Here is a 16,420-nt window from a genome sequence, read left to right on the forward strand (position 1 = left end):
GACAGGACACCCCCTCCCTCCCTCCCCCCCCCCCCAGGCTCTGGTTGTCTTCTGATAATTCACTTGCCAGGGGCTCCTGCCCATTTGTCGTTTTCTTCTTTCTCCATCCATTTTCCATATCTGTCCTCTCCTTCTGTTTCTCTTCCCCTCCCCCTGGAGGTCTGGCATTTTTCCTTTGTCTCCATCCCCGCAGCTGCAGCGATGGACCCCACTATTTCCAGATCCACCATCTCTCATTTTCTCAACTACCCTTTCATCCAGCATCTCTCCCTCCTTCCCCACCACCCCAAGGCCCACTATCTCTCCCTTTCTCTTCCCAACTACCCTCATATCCAGTATCTCTATCTCCCCTCTACACCATCCCGTGTCCAACTTCTCTCCTTTTCTGTTCCTTTCCTCCCAAAGAACAGAAAGGGAGAGAAGTTGGACATAAGGGATGGTGTGGGGGGAGGATAGAGATACTGGATAGGAGGGTAGTTGGGAAAAGAAAGGGAAAGATGGTGGACCAGGAGGGAGAAATGCTGGATCTGGGGATGGTTGGGTCCATCGCTGCAGCTGCGGGGATGGAGACAAAAAAAAGGAAAGATGCCAGACCGGGAGAGGGAAGAGAAATGGAGGGAGAGGACAGAGATGAAAAATGGATGGAGAAAGAAAACGACAAATGGGCAGGAGACCCTGGCAAGTTATAAGACAACCAGAACCTGTGACCAACATGATTTGAATAATGACCAGACAACAAAGGGTAGAAAAATACTTTTATTTTCTGTTTTGTGATTACAATCATGTCAAGATTTGAAATGTGTATCCTGACAGAGCTGATGTTAGACCGTCAACGTAAGCTAGGATTTAACAGAGAGAAGAAAAGTCTTTTTTGTTTATTTTGTTTACACCACAGCACCAGTGTGGGTAGGAGAGGGCAAAGGGGGTGGGGTAGGTGAAGAAGCTATAAAATAAACCCACCAGGATGTTTGAAAAAAAAAAAAAAAAAAACCCCACCCAATTGGGCAGGAAAATCGATTAAATAGGCTGAATGAAATTGAATTTTTTTTTTCCTGAATCGGGGAGCAGTAGTTTCTACCTGCTGGCAGGACAACGTATACCCACAAATGCAAACTGGTCTTGAGGAATACTGACAAATAATACTTTTCAGGTATTTTACGAGATGTCTCTTCTTCTACTCCACAAAACTATCCACTCTTCTCTTGCCTCAAGCTTTCAACAGTCAGTCTAGCGCTTTGGTTACTGTGTTATTAATTCTTTGTAAAGACTTACAAATAGATATTATCAAGTTCCATACTTCTGTTAAATCTATCTACTTAACTATTCCATTATAACATTTTGCTATCTTGGCTCAGTATTGGAATTCAATTCCTTTTTAAATGTTGAGCTTTCATTAAGTGTCTGTCTAACTAGTCCCATTAGAATCTAACCAGTTAGGAGTTAACACAGTGCCCATCACTAATTTTTAAATAAGAGCCACTTTGGACCCAAATGAGATGAAAGAGAGTCATTAAACAGTTTATCATAGTGTATTGCGGCACACCATCGATGAGGAGAGGAATCAACACTGGCTGACGTGCCTCTTGCAATCGGCGCCGGCCGACTCCTCTCCTCCTCCAGCACCCACTACTCCCCCCACTGGCGTAGTAATAGGGTTCAGGGCGCCATCTGGAGGGCCTCCACACATATGCAGATGTCAACATGATGACATCACATGTGCATGATGTCATCATGTCAACATCTACACATTTCTGGATGCCTTCCAGCCAAGGTCCTGAGTTTAGTGCTGCAGCTTCTTAAAGTTTGTGGGAACTAGCTTATCTTGTGAGATCTCAACACTACTGACTAGTAAATGTTAATGAGAACCACACCAGTCTGCCTTTAAACCTTTTATTGGATGCACTCTCAAGCAGGTAGGCATTCCCTTCGGTTACTGAAATACCTCATTCTTCAAGCATGTAGCACTTCCCCCTTCTGTCATGAGCTTGCTGTCAAGAGCATAGCAGAAAAAAGCCAGAAAGACAATAAAAGCCACCAGAGGTCTCCAGGGGCCACCACTGGCCCCTGGGCCTTGCACTAAAGAACACTAAGCTAATGCAATGGCCTTATATATAGCATAGAACATTGTGCTTGTGTTACTGCCATCTATCTCTCTTGTACTATTATAGTGATGGATGTAAAAGAACAGAGGAGAAAACACACAGGCGATGTTGAAAAAAAAAAATTAGTTTTCCTATTCTAGCACTCTTCAATTATTTCCTCAACAACCGCTGCATAGTGCTAGGGAAAAAAACCAGAGTGCAAAGTTGATCTGCAGAGTGCAAGCGGGTACAAAGAACCAGCACACTTTACTGTGGCCAGGAACAAAGTGAAATTTTTATCACAGAAAAAGTTTCTCAATTGAAGCTTTTTAGGGAAGACACGTCATTTATGTCACTAAATAAATTCGGAATAAATTGAGCCATTTTCTAGCATTAGTCAAATGCAACAACTGTGAAATAGGTTCTCACAACTAGATTAAGGGACAGTGTTCTAATGCACAGGAGTGATATGGATTATAAACTCCTTTGCGCAGAATTTGTACAGCACTACAGAACTTGTAAGAATAAGGCACAGCTCCAGGAGAACCCTCCAGTTGTCCCACACTTATTATAATTCCATTATCATTAATCTATTAGATTTATATCATTTTTCTTGAAGCACAAACAATACATCAGCACTCCAGGAACATACCATAAATGAATAAGCAGGACCAACCAGTTCCAGGGAACATGCAACCCAAAGCTCTCCCTTTAGTTTGTTTAAAACAATCCCCACCCCATACCATATGAGGCATCACAGACACTCATCACAATAAAAAATTTTTAATGCTAAATTCAGGACTCTTGGAGAAAGAGTATGCCAATATTGGTCCCATCACATGAAATTGTATGTCCATTGGCAAGTTGAAGTCGGGGACATCTAGATGCCGCATTTGTAAAAGCATCATCTGCTGCCTCCACAGCTGCACCGTAGTTGGGGCAGTTGAAAGCCAAATCAAAGCACTTCTTTTTGGGCCATTAAAATAGCACATGCCAAAAAGTCTCACACCTTTAGGAATCAGTTTGACTATATTTCCAGCCTCTGGAAAGTTGTCCTCCCGAAGAGTCCCAAGCAGTAAAACCACAAAAACATCAAAACCAAGAAACCAAATCACAAGTAATTCTGGGCGTTTTCAATTTGTCCTTCCGACAGTTGAGTCAGCAAGAAGAAGAAGAGTATCCCCTCCTGATGAAAGCCACAAAACTTGAGTCGGGAGGGGGGGGGTTCAAGGCACTTATTCACATTTTAAATTCACTACTGCTGTTGCCGCTTCTACATGAGACCACCGGGACAATCACAGATAAGCTCTTGTTTTCTTTTGATTCTTCATTGGCAGCCGAGACAGTGATATGCTATGATGGTCCCACGGTAAACCACGGTTTAGTTTTATACTATTCTATATGGTTGCAGATCTGAGCACTTCACACAATAATTTTAATTGAATGTATTATTATAAATACACTGTGATGCCAGAAAATCAGCACTTCCAGATAGAAGCAAAACATATGGTCCAGCGTCACACCTCTTTAGCGCATTTTGGGCGCACATCAGACATAGCAAGTCCTGCTCGACAGACTCTATGTGATCTATGACATTTATATAATTATATTTTCATTTTATGCCTTAGCCCTCTTTTTCCCTTGTGGCATTTGTTCTCAAAAGTTCCTACTGCCTCTGAAGTTTTAATACTCCTTACAGTCTTGCCACGCTGAGCCATAGAAATCCACTTCCTACTCTGCAGACCGAGTTCTTTTCCGGGGCAGCATGTCATACACAACAAATTCAAGGACAGCAACAAAGAAACACTTTCTTTTTTATGAGACAGACAATCGCTTCAGGGCAGCCTGGAGAGACTTCTTAAGAAACGTATCATTCAGGGTTAGAGTACTGGCCAAGGAAGTCCAGTGGGCAGTTGTAATCTAGGAAGAAAAAAAGGGAGGAGAAAAGCACAGGTGGGTTTATTTATCATTTGCACCTTCAGCATGCTGTTAAATCACACATTTAGGGCTGGAAGGTAAACTGTTTTGAAGCCACAGTGTCCATTTCTAATGGAGCTTTCACTTTTTTTTTTTAATTCTTTATTTATTTTAAAACTTTCATCAAGTGTATAAATATTCATAATAAACACAATTAGTTTGAGCACTTGAACATCTTATCATTATACCTTATAATTAAAAATGTAACCCTCATCCCACCCTCCCTCAAATTCCTCTATTCATTATAAGATCATATATTTGAAACCCTCCCCCCACCCAATACTAAATGGTGTGTAATTAATAGAAAAATGGCATTTAATCATGACAGAAAGATGTTAATGGCTCCCATATTTTAATAAAATTTTTATAATTTCCATTCTGTACCGCTATTGATCTTTCCATTCTATATATGTGACATACTGAGTTCCACCAAAAATTAAAATTAAGCCTACTGTGAACTTTCCAGTTATTAGTAATATGTTGGATGGCAACTCCAGTCAAAATCATTAAAAGTTTGTTGTTACATGCTGATATCTGACTCTTTTTTCTCATAGACATTCCAAATATCACAGTATCATATGATAACGCTATATGGTTTTCCAATAAACAATTTATTTGATCCCAGATTGAGTTCCAAAAGGCTAAGATATGGGGACAGTAGAATAAAAGCTTTCACTTTTTTTGTTTTGAAATTCTTTATTCATTTTAAAATTGACAAACAAGTGATTAATATTAAAACATTACATTACTAATAAAATATACAGCACTTGCCACTCTTATACATATAATCCATTAAAGTAGAAATTATAACCCTTTCCCCCCCACCCAACAATTCTTCAACCTCACATATAAAGAATTGGACTGAAAACAGTCTATTGTCTTTAAATATGTGAGCAAAGAACACCGCAGACAAGCTGAAGAAGCAAAAAAAAAAAAAAATGCTAGGTTGCAAACCATTGGACCCCTGAGGAAGGCATGTTCACTGAAACACGGACCGTGTAGGGTCCGGTTGGATTTTTATCACAGTATTTTTTATCATTGTACTTTTTTAATTGAATTTTTATTGTTTTATATGTCAGTGTTTAATAAATTATCTCCAGAACATCTGTATCCATAGTTTTTTGTTTTCATCAGTGGATTCTTTTCACTGTGGATCATTGGGTCTCCCCATTTTTCTTTGTTGTATATAATTAACATATCAGACAACTTTTAATATAAGATCACATGCATCCTACAAATTAGAGAATAATACAGGGACAAATTTGTCCCCATCCCCATAAGTTCTGTCCTCATCTGCACAAGCTTCGAACACTTTAAAATCATTTCAAGGCTTGTGCAGATGAGGACAGAGCTTGCAGGGTTGGGGCACGGCCAGAGCTCACAGAGACAGGCAGGGATTGAGATATATCTTGCGGGGACAGAACAAATTTATCCCCGTGTCATTCTCTACTACAGATTGTAATCTAAAGCATGAAGGATAAATTTCAGCAACTTCCACATTCCCTCACCTCATCCAACATCCCAGTTACAGTACTCAAGGTATCTCGGGACCCTTCCCAGCCTCTCTTTCAGTATTCTAAACACTTATATCTTGCCTCTTCCATCCTTGCATAATCCAAATGCTCCAGGCTCCTCTTCCAAAATCTCATCTTGTGTATGCCAGATGCCCCAGGGATCTTTCCCAACAGCCCACCTTGAGTACTTGAGTCACCCCAGGTGATGCCCCCATCTTACTGTTACTCACACAGCTCTGATACTTAGTTAGCACCGTCAGCATCAACTTAGCAAATTTCACCGACTTGACGAACTCAGGTGCTCGCTGACAGAGATGCCTGATCAAAAGATCAAAAAGGTCAGGGCTCAGCATCACCTGAAAGAAGACAAATGTACCCTTCAATGCAGTCATGTTCTTCTCCCACACATCATCATAGCTTCACCTCCTCTGTGTGCTTTGTATATTTTACAATGACTCCCACAAACCCAGTTGTTCCACTGCTATGATTTACTACATCTCCCAATCTCTAAAATTATTCCTTAAAATTGGCTATTGTGATAGGGAGATCAAAGACTTCAACAATTTTTATCTAATTACGATCTACCCTGTATAAAGATAATATCATATAAAGTATTTATTTTGTTGGATCCTCAGACGGCTGTGAGCGTTGAGTCATAAGGGCTTAATGCCCCGCTTCAGCAGCTCAGTTCTTTATAGGTCCCATAGTTTTTATACATTTTCTTTTTAGTAGTGTTCTTATTTCTTTTAGTAATGCTGTAATTTTAAATAACGAAGGACACTTACTTGCTATATAAAAGCATTGCAAGGATGTCCCCTTCCGACATGACCATGTTTCAATTTCTTTCTTCAGGGTCGAGGTTCCACTTTTCATAAATCTATGAAAAATGGATTCCTTTGAACAGTGCTTTCCTAATATGTTTCTATGTCATTAACTAAGAAAAAACAACAACAAATTTAGCTTCACTGCTGCTGGTTTAAAATTCAAGGAAGGAACAGAGGTCAGATGCTCAGATCCAATGATCAAAAGAAGATAGTAGCAAAACAAGGCAACAGAATCTGGGTACGAATTTTTCATCTTAACCTTATACAAAAGTTTGCTGTTTATTTTCTTAGTTAATGACATCATAGAAACATATTAGGAAAGCACTCTTCAAAGGGATCCATTTTTCGTAGATTTATGAAAAGTGAGGAACCCCGACCCTGAAGAAAGAAACTGAAATGTGGTCATGTCGGAAGGGGAGATCCTTGCGATGCTTTTACATAGCAGATAAGTGTCCTTCATTGTTTAAAATTGCAACATTACTAAATAGAAAATGAATAAAAACTATGGGACCTATGAAGAACTTAGCTGCTGAAACGGGACATTAAGCCCTTGTGACTCAACACTCAACAGTAGACGTCTGAGGATCCAACAAAATAAGGGAAGATCGTAATTAGATAAGAATGGTTTACTACATAGCATGTGTCCTACTCACCTTTTTTCCTAGCAGTGTGTGCAGTACAGAAATATCCTGCTCAGACCAAGGCACTTCCAGGACCTGCCTGCAAGCAGAGAACAAGAAAGAAAATGCAATATGATACAAAGAAGGACATCTACTTACCTCCCACTACTGCAACAAGTGCACAATGCAGAAATAAATACACACACATAAAGACATTTGTGCTCAGACTGCCAGAGGGAAAATAAAAGCTATGATCTTGAAAAGGAACAATTTCTATCAGTGCTAATTAGCAGCTGCTTAACCTCTTTCACTACATCCAGTCATACAGACACACACTCCTATCCAAGTATGCACCCAAAAATGATCACAAACTAAGAAGTGCCTTCTCTTCTGTAACACCATGAACTGTAAGGACAGCCATGGAATGAACAGGCAAGCAGCGCATACCCCAGATGCCCATTTTCTTATAAATCTTGATATCAAAGCAATTTCTACCCAAAACTGCCATCTTTCCATCTGTCAATACATGAGTGCTTTGGATTTTTGTGTGAGTGCACAAGAAGGTGGTCATTAGGTCTTGGTGTTTTTCTTGGCATGAGGCCTATTTCAATGAGCTTCCAGCCTACGAAATGCAGATCACTACTCGCTCCAGAAACCGCCACATGGATGGTCTGGGATTGTTCAGGTATCACCGTAATCCTTAACCAATGAGCCATCCCCTCCTTACTGTTTCTTACTATTAAATGTACCTGAAAACCAGCACGAGATGGTCAGGCTCTAGACACTCTTCTATCATTCGGCAAAGCAGCTCCAGCTGCAAGAACCCTGCAACAACAAGAAACAGCAAGGTTTAAGATTATACATATTAACAATACAGTTTACAAAGTACAGGGGGCTCACACCCTCCAGCATATGGTGAGCCAAGGTACAACATGCAACACGTTGGCATTGCTACTGCCACTCAACAGCACAAGGGCATGAACTATATGGTGGCAGAAGCATTTGTCAAACATAAGTATCATAACAGACACTGACCTACTTATGACACAAGCAAAATAGAAAATAGGGAGGGGGGAAAGAGACTGGAAAACCTCTAGTTAGGGCACTCATGGCTTTAGAGGATGAAGAAATTTTAGTGCAGATACTATAGAGAAAGGAATAACAGCTGAATTGTTCGTTGTGGAACTACTGTAATATAAAGGGGCCATGAAGGCTGGTCAAAATTAGAATCAGTTATCACAAAAGAAATGAGATGTTCTGAATCCAAAAGACCTCTTTCTGGAGCCTGCAGAACAGGGTTAATCAGACCACAGCAGATGGAACCAGCATACTTGGAGCAGAACAAGGTTAGTGCGCTGATGAGAAGCCGTGAGGCAGGCTCTGTCAGTGAAAGAACCTGCAGGCAAAAAAGAGAAGAAAACTCAAACACACCCCCTTCAGCAGTGAAGGGAAAGCACTTGCTGCCTTCTTTTACCAACCAATCTCAGTTACCCATCCAGTCCTCTCAACATGTACTCCTGTCTTGAAGCCATTTCATTGCCACCCAGGACAAATGGGAATCAGTTGTAAAAATTAGTCCATAATCAGGAATGCCTCAGTGGGCAGCAGCTGGAGTCCCATTCATACGCATGAGATTATTTCAGATGAGTGGTAAAGAAGACAGAACAAAAGTGCTGAATATTTTCTCCTGCTCTCTCATACTTCTAACCATCCCCAGAAGCAGAACTGTCTCATACTCACTCTTTTCAGAAAGAGGCTTGTGGTCAGAATTTTTGCACTGCTAAAGCTGAGGTCAGGTGTGAGGGCCTGGAGCCTGGTGCAGAAATGCAATACAGCCTGTTCGGAAAGCTCCGAGAACTGTAGCAATGAACAAAGCTCCATCAGCTAGAAAGGAGGGAACAGTTATTACTATTAATGCCCTCATTTTGTAAAATAAATATAAAATAAAGCCAAGGTAATTTAGGTGCTAGAGCAGGAGTGGGCAACTCCGGTCCTCAAGGGCCAGAATCCAGTCAGGTTTTCAGGATTTTCCCAATAAATATGCTTGAGATCCATTTGCATGCACTGCTTTCAATGCATATTCATTGGGGAAATCCTGAAAACCCAACTGGATTCCGACCCTTGAGGACTGGAGTTGTCCATCCCTGCGTTAGAGTCTATGTTACAGCAGGAACACAAACACTGCACGCACAGGGGCTAGTTACAGAGGTGCACTAACTTTGAAGCTATGAATTTAGAACACAGGTTCTCAATCCGTTCCTTGGAACACACCTAGCCAGTTGGGTTTTCAGGACATCCACCATGAATATGCATGTGATAAATTGATATGCACTACCTTCACTGTATCCAAATCTATGAAAATCTAACTGGCTGGCTGTGTCCTGAGGGCTTGGTTTAGAACCGTGACATAGAAGTAGGCCACTCTGAACTTCTCCAAGATAAGGCGGCATAGCAAATGCAAAGAAAGAAACATATGGGATTCCTAGTCACATCTCTTTTACTAACCTGGGCTGGTTCACATTCATTCAGAACCTGCAATTCAGGTACAACAAGTACATCAGATATCTACAATAAAAAACCAAGTGGCAAAGGGGAAAAAAGGTCAGTCGGATTAGATTGCAATGCTAGGCAGTCACCTGATAATGATCTGGTCCTTCCTGCTTATCACATAAGCTTAGGTATTAGTGACCTAGCACCAGATCCAATCAAAAGCAACCACACCATTATTTTTCGGTTCTGGTTTGGATACTATAGATATTATCTGTCCCAGACTTACAATATTAAGGCAGGTGCAGTGCTGCAGAGATAGAGGCATTCCAGTAATTCCACTATAGCACATTACTGGGATGTTAAAGGACACTAGAGAAACATACCCATGAGTGCTCCCACTATAGTGTAGACCCTTCTTGTTCCCAACACAATGTATCAGGGATGGGAGTGGAAGGAAGCTGCAGGGCTGATGAGGTAAAAGCCTTCTTGTGCCTTCAGTGCAGCACTTTGCTGGAAAGGTGCAGACTGAAGGCACAAAAACAGGGAGTAAACTAATCACATGTGCAACTGTATAGAAAAACAGTGGTAGTAGGGAATGCAGCTATTTATTCATTTATAAAATCCTACATACTGCCAAATCTGATCAGATTAATTCAGGGCAGTTAACAATCCCAAACAAAGTAACACAAATCTACCATAATCATCATTCTCATTTGGGAGGCTCATGAGTCTATCAATCAGATATTGCAAAACACTTCTATTCCTGATTCCTCTCCCACGAGACAAATATCAGCAGACAGATGAGACAAAAGCCAAAACTATCCAAACACATTCAATTAAAATCCCGGTGGCCAAGCTCTACATATCAGTGAGCTGGTGCCCAATAAAGAGCACTCTAGGTTTACGGCACAGAGATGTACCTGTGGGCACCGGTTCAGACATTAGACACTGGAGAGCTGACAGCTCCATGGACACCTGGATTAGCTTTATAGCTTCTAGTGCTTGAATGCTGAGATTCTCTCTAGGTGCCTTATTCCAATTCCCTCAGTGAATCTGATTGTTATGCTCATTAAGTCCTAATAGCACTGGAAGCACAATTGAAATGTGGATTCATATGAATTTAGATCATGAGTTCTGCAAATCCTTTAGCACTGTAAATTATTTTGTTATTGAATTGAAAGCAACTATGGTCCTGTTTTACAAAGCCACGCAGCAACAAGGCTTCTGTCTCTTAATGAGAAAATTTTACTTTGGTTTAATATAGGGCCTGTTTTACAAAGCTGCACGGTAACGGCCCCGAAGCCCATAGATATTTAAAGGGCTTCAGGGCCGTTATCGTGCAGCTTTGTAAAACAGGCCCTATATTAAACCAAAGTAAAATTTTCTCATTAAGAGACAGAAGCCTTGTATGTTTTGTTCATTTCCTCCTCAACAAAACATTTATTTTTAATAAAGGATTGAATGGTATTGGATCCTGTGTCAGAATCAAGGACTACAAATACCACACTGCACGGGGGATATAAGCTGAAAACCAGAACTGGTTTAAAATGTCCCTTCTAGAACTGGGTATGGTGCTAACACCGAATGAAACATTTCAATCCTCTGAAGCAACCCGCTCTACTCTGTAACACCTCTGGACATGTCCAGAAATCCTCTTCTGTAATCCGCCTTCAACTGCAAGGTAATGGCATGTAATGTAATGTAATGCTGGGATTATTCACTGCCTCCTGTTTGTCTATCAATATTTGTTACATTATTAGACATTTGTCACTTTTCCTCAATTTTTATCTCATTTAGAGACATTATTTACCACCACTCCTCTCTGTCCAGATGTGAAGGCTTTCCACTGTTTGGAGGAGGGGATAGATAGATGCAAGCTGCAGGAAGTATCATTTCTCTACCAGTGGTGGTTCATTTTTACATGAATTCTACCCTCTCCTGCCATCTCTTTGAGCAGTATTTTGGATCATATGCTTTTATCCTGCATCCCAGACATGTGATTGCATTTAGTGGATAGTTACATAAAACTGTTTGTGATGGCACCTCAACAGTTATGACCAATGAAAGGCATTTGTACCCCTCATCTCTTAGTGGGATGTAAAGGTAGCCCTTATATTTTGTTTTGACCCCATCAGATGAGAAATTATGAGAAGGCACAGTACTTACATCAGTTTCAGTCTGCAAAAGCTCTTTCAGTCTGGATACTGATGACTTGGAAAAAAAAAAAAAAGATTAGACTGTTAAAATGTTACCTGATAGTTTAGATTCCTCCTTTACACCCTCCTATCATCCCAGAAAGATCTTCTGAACACTACCGAGGCAAAAGACATAGATGGAGAGTTGGAATAGAATGTTCTCTGTTTATGATAAAAATGCTAAAACAAAGAGTAATTCAGGAATTACTAGGAGATCCCCCAAATGTTATAACAACCCATGGCTAAGTCATCATAGCCGGGGCAGAATTAAGGCACAGGCAAACTAGGGATGTGCCTAGCACCCCAATATTTTGGATGGCCCTGATAGATGTGCTAAATTCAGTGTTTCTCAATTAGTATATTCAAATGTGCTATCTCGGAAATGAGAAGAGGCAGGCCAAATCTACCACTACTATTTGTTCTCCTCACTCTCTATGTATGTTGTTCTACCAGCAGGTGAAGTCAACAAGAAGTACTTCTTATCTGCTGCTGCCTCCTCCTGGTTTGCTAGTTTTACTTTGCAGTTAGAACTGTACAGGGCCCTGCAGTTTCACAAGACTAGCTAGTTCCATGCAATTCTGACTGCAAAGAAAAGCCAATAGAGGAATGAGCAGTGGCAGGTAGAAAATGCTAATTGCTGACTCCTGCCTGCTAGAGTGGATCAGTCAAGGGTGATGACAGTAATAATGGCAGTACATGTGGGAGGTGAGAAAGTTTTATTTATTTCAACGTTATTACATACATCAAGTTACAAGCATCAAACCATATGAATAAAACAAAAGAAACGGGTGGGAGAGAGAGAGATGGAATCACAAGCCAGCAGTAGTAATAAGAAAAAATGGTAACATCTGGAAAATAAATATACCTGACTAAGGGCCCCTTATACAAAGCCGCAGAAGCAATTCCTATGCAGCAAATTCAATGCACACCTTTCAATTCCTATGGGTTGTGTCGCAATTTCTGTGCCAAGATTTGCTACTGCGCTTTGTAAAAAGGGCCCTAAAATACTTAAAAGGGAACATAAGGATTACACCATCCCACATGATTCCATACGATAGCCTTGTGGATACCTTGATAAAGTCAGGTACTTGTGGTGTTCTTTCAAACTCAGAGCTGTCTTGTCTGGCACTGCTTTTTTGGTCTTGAACTGTTTGAAGCACTGGTTCATTAATAACAACATCCCTGTCTTTGTTAGCAGCAGTGGCTACTGTTTGGGAGGCATGGCCACTGAGAGGCTCAAAGTTCAACCCTTCTCCCATGGACCTGCTCCATTTTGTTGGCCTGTCTGTTTCAGAATCACAGGAACTAAGGCTGAGGCTTTCCTCTGATGATCTCTTGCGTTTCTTGGAGTCCTGGGACTCTGTGCTTATGACGCACTCTGGCTCTCTTTCAGAACATGTGTCCTTGAACCAACTTAGCTGCCTTTTACAGTCCACTTTGCCCGCACCTACTGTGGCAAGTTTCTGGCATAGACTTTTAAGCTGTTGCTGGCATGTTCCTGATTGAGGAAGAGGTGCTGAGTAATTACTATCATCTCCAAAGTCTCTCTGAAATAGATCTCTATATGTGATCAGCCATGAGTCACAGCTAGCATCTTGGCTTAAAACCTGGAGCACTCTGTGTAGACACTCCCTTGGTATAACAGACTGTATTGCATACAATAAAGAGAGGAGATTTCTTTGGCATAGTAATGGCAGCAACAGAAGTACAGGTTTTCTAGGAAGTAAAAATAAATATTCAAATGGTAAAAGAGAATACTCAGCATTACTACCAGTTTGATGCAGTGGTTATTTTTATTTATTACCCACTCATCCACACAAGCTCAAGGCAGATGGTCTAATAGGAAACACTGGTTCTGAAAGAATTCATCTTCCCCTGAAAGTTGTCATACTAAGCTAAAGACATTTGCTTATAGAAAAAAAAAGTTATCTCCTAAAATTACTCTTTTACCTGTTAAAGAGTAACCACAAAATAAACCGGTAGGCTTCCAGAAGTTTAATACAAAAAGCATTCAGAGCACAGAAGGCAATAGTCTCCTTTTGCTTTCTAATTTCTAAAATCAATTGTTGAGGCCGGTGTTTGGACCCAGATTTCAATTATTTTAAATAGGAATCCGTGAAATTCTGGCAATCCCATCTTTACCTTGTTACTCACTTGTTTTTAAGGTGCTGTGCTTATCTACTTCTATTACAAATATACATAAAATGAAGTACTTCCATGCCAATACCACCTTAAACATAATTAGAGCATATAACAAGAAAACGATTTTAAAAAAAAGCTTCTTAAACCTCTGTAAATTGTCAGCTAACCGCAATTGCCCAGTGTCAAACATCGTTTTGAGTATACACACACACACAGGTTCATTCGAATAGGAACACTGCAGATTTAAAGGCGAGAATTCCTTTACTCCGTGCAGGAAACGGTAAAAATAACAGGAAAGGAAAGGGAAGTGCTCAAATTTCTCACAGGATCAGGGTCTTCTCAGGTCCCTCCAAGGTGGGCTCTTTCCTGCACAAGGTCTCTGTGAAGACCCTCCAGCAGAAGGGTCGCTTCTCCGGCTCCTGGCCAGCCTGGTTCCGCCGGAGGGCCTTCAGGGCGGCCAGGGGCCCCCAGGGGCCAGCCATGAGCGCGTGCAGCAAGAGGCGGGAGGGCCGATCAAAGCGGCCAAGCAGGAGAGCCCCCCGCTCCTCCATTCCCGAGCACCGACTTTCACGTAAAAGTCTCCTCCGAGCCGCGGCGGGCTGAGAGCAAGTGCCACGATCTCCCAAGCGTCGCCGCCGCTGAAACCACCAGCCGCGGGCAAAGCTTGGGAAACGCTTCCGCAGAGCTGACGGAGAGGACAGCGCGCGCGCGCAGGAAATAGGCAACTTCAAAACTTCCGCCTCACGCGTCCACGTCATTTCCGCTCGGTTTCCAGAGGTACCGTTCCGAATTGACAGAGCAACGGTAAAAGACGCGGTCTGAGAGCAAGTGCCACGCTCTCCCCAGCTTCGCCGCCGCTGAAACCACCAGCCGCGGGCAAAGCTCGACTCCCTTGAGACGCTTCCGCAGAGCTGACGGAGAGGACAGCGCGCGCGCACAGGAAACAGCCAACTTCAAAACTTCCGCCTCACGCGTCCACGTCACTTCCTCTCGGTTTCCAGAGGTTCCGAATTGACAGAGCAACGGTAAAAGACGCGGGCTGAGAGCAAGTGCCGCGCTCTCCCCAGCTTCGCCGCCGCTGACACCATCAGCCGCGGGCAAAGCTCGACTCCCCGAGACGCTTCCGCAGAGTTGACGGAGAGGAAACAGGCAACTTTCGTCTCACGCGTCTACGTCACTTCCGCTCGGTTTCCAGAGGTTCCGAATTGACAGAGCAACGGTAAAAGACGCGGTGTGGTGAGGCTTGGGCTCTTATTTTTTGCGCTTATATTGTGTGGCCAAATGGTTAGGTGCTGCAAGTTCGATAGCACCAGGTACCACAGCTAGATTGTGAGCCTGCCGGGACAGACAGGGAAAATGCTCGATTACTGTTCAATGTTTATGTGAATCTCTTCAGAAACAGGCGAATAATCTAAAATAATAAATGTCTTTTAGTACCAGAAGAGCCCATTGTTACGCCCGACCTTGGAACTTAGCAGGATGGTACAAGTGGTTGCAGCTTTTCAAAAATGGTTGGGGCTGCTAAGACTCAAAACAAATTGCTCCCTGCTTGGACATAGTTTAATCAATAGGGGGGGGGGGGCAGTTTTGCATTCACAGAAGCCTTGCTGTCAGGAAATGGAGAAGTTCCACATCAGCAGATCCTACCCCCTGAAATATTCATATGCATTCTCATGTTCAACATTAATTGAAGGATATTAGTAAAACCAGGTGCTGGAAAATATCAGCTTGGCCATAAGAACCTAGTGTCAAACCTTTGCTTTGTTCTGGGAACGTGATCTCTGATACTAACTTTCCCCAAAGAGCAAGATTTTACACATGGCAGACCTAGGGTAATATAATCTGCCCTTATGAGCTCAAGCTTTTGCCCTTCCAACCACCTACCATCCTTTAACAAAGCAACCCCCCACCCCCACATACCCAATCACTCCATCTGTCATGTTTACCATTTTTAAGTCTGCTTCAGTTTTTGGCTGGTAGGATTTGGTGGGAGGGAACTTGCTTTGAATGGCCCAGGCCCTGGAAACTGCTCAAGGCTACCTCCTGCTTTACTGGATGCAGGATCTGGAGTACACTGCAACCAAAGGCTGCCTCTGTGGCTCGTCTTCTGCTTATTTAACCTCAGCTTTATGAGCCAACACTTCTTGCGACTAGATAATTGGGGTTTCAGAAGCCAACTGATCAGAATTAGTGAGGGATTTTAAACCAATGGAAATTACCTTTCCCTGAGAGAATGTCAGGGCATTTTTCCCCCAATATTGGGAATGCTCAAGCATACAGAGAGCTGGCTGTTATGATGGGGCTTTGTGTAGCAACTGTCCCCCACCAGACATCAGGATAGGGAAAAGAACATCAAGTAGGCCAAAAATGCAAGACTATCTTGGGTTAGGGGGGGGAGGGGTTACAGAACTTGAATTGGAAGCTGGGCAGGTATACCATACGACAGCATTAGTATAATTTCCTTGCTGGCTAAGCACCAATATCTCCTTATCATTCCATCTGTAAATTTCCTCACCTGAGGACTGTGTATAGATGACCTTTCTTGTTCAGTTGTCTTGACAAGATAGATAGTCCCTA

The 16,420-nt window shown here is 42.1% G+C and overlaps 1 protein-coding gene across 2 annotated transcripts; it reads right to left on the minus strand.

The window, feature by feature from the left end:
- Positions 1-1,878: 1,878 nt before the first annotated feature.
- FANCE (FA complementation group E) lies at positions 1,879-14,997 on the minus strand. Of its 2 annotated transcripts, XM_033918417.1 has the most exons (10): positions 14,168-14,996; positions 12,772-13,417; positions 11,673-11,717; positions 9,522-9,581; positions 8,757-8,900; positions 8,289-8,412; positions 7,766-7,841; positions 7,050-7,116; positions 5,803-5,928; positions 1,879-4,001 (listed from the first exon to the last, which is right to left on the minus strand). In XM_033918417.1, exons 1-10 carry the CDS (start codon positions 14,599-14,601, stop codon positions 3,897-3,899), a joined length of 1,827 nt encoding a protein of 608 aa, XP_033774308.1. In that variant the 5' UTR covers positions 14,602-14,996; the 3' UTR covers positions 1,879-3,896. The 2 variants fall into 2 exon arrangements, with proteins under 2 accessions (XP_033774308.1, XP_033774309.1); XM_033918418.1 differs by lacking the exon at positions 9,522-9,581 and having other exon boundaries at positions 14,168-14,997.
- Between the last annotated feature and the right edge of the window lie 1,423 nt (positions 14,998-16,420).

This window comes from Geotrypetes seraphini, chromosome 13 (assembly GCF_902459505.1).
Source record: "Geotrypetes seraphini chromosome 13, aGeoSer1.1, whole genome shotgun sequence".
NCBI classification, from domain to species: domain Eukaryota; kingdom Metazoa; phylum Chordata; class Amphibia; order Gymnophiona; family Dermophiidae; genus Geotrypetes; species Geotrypetes seraphini.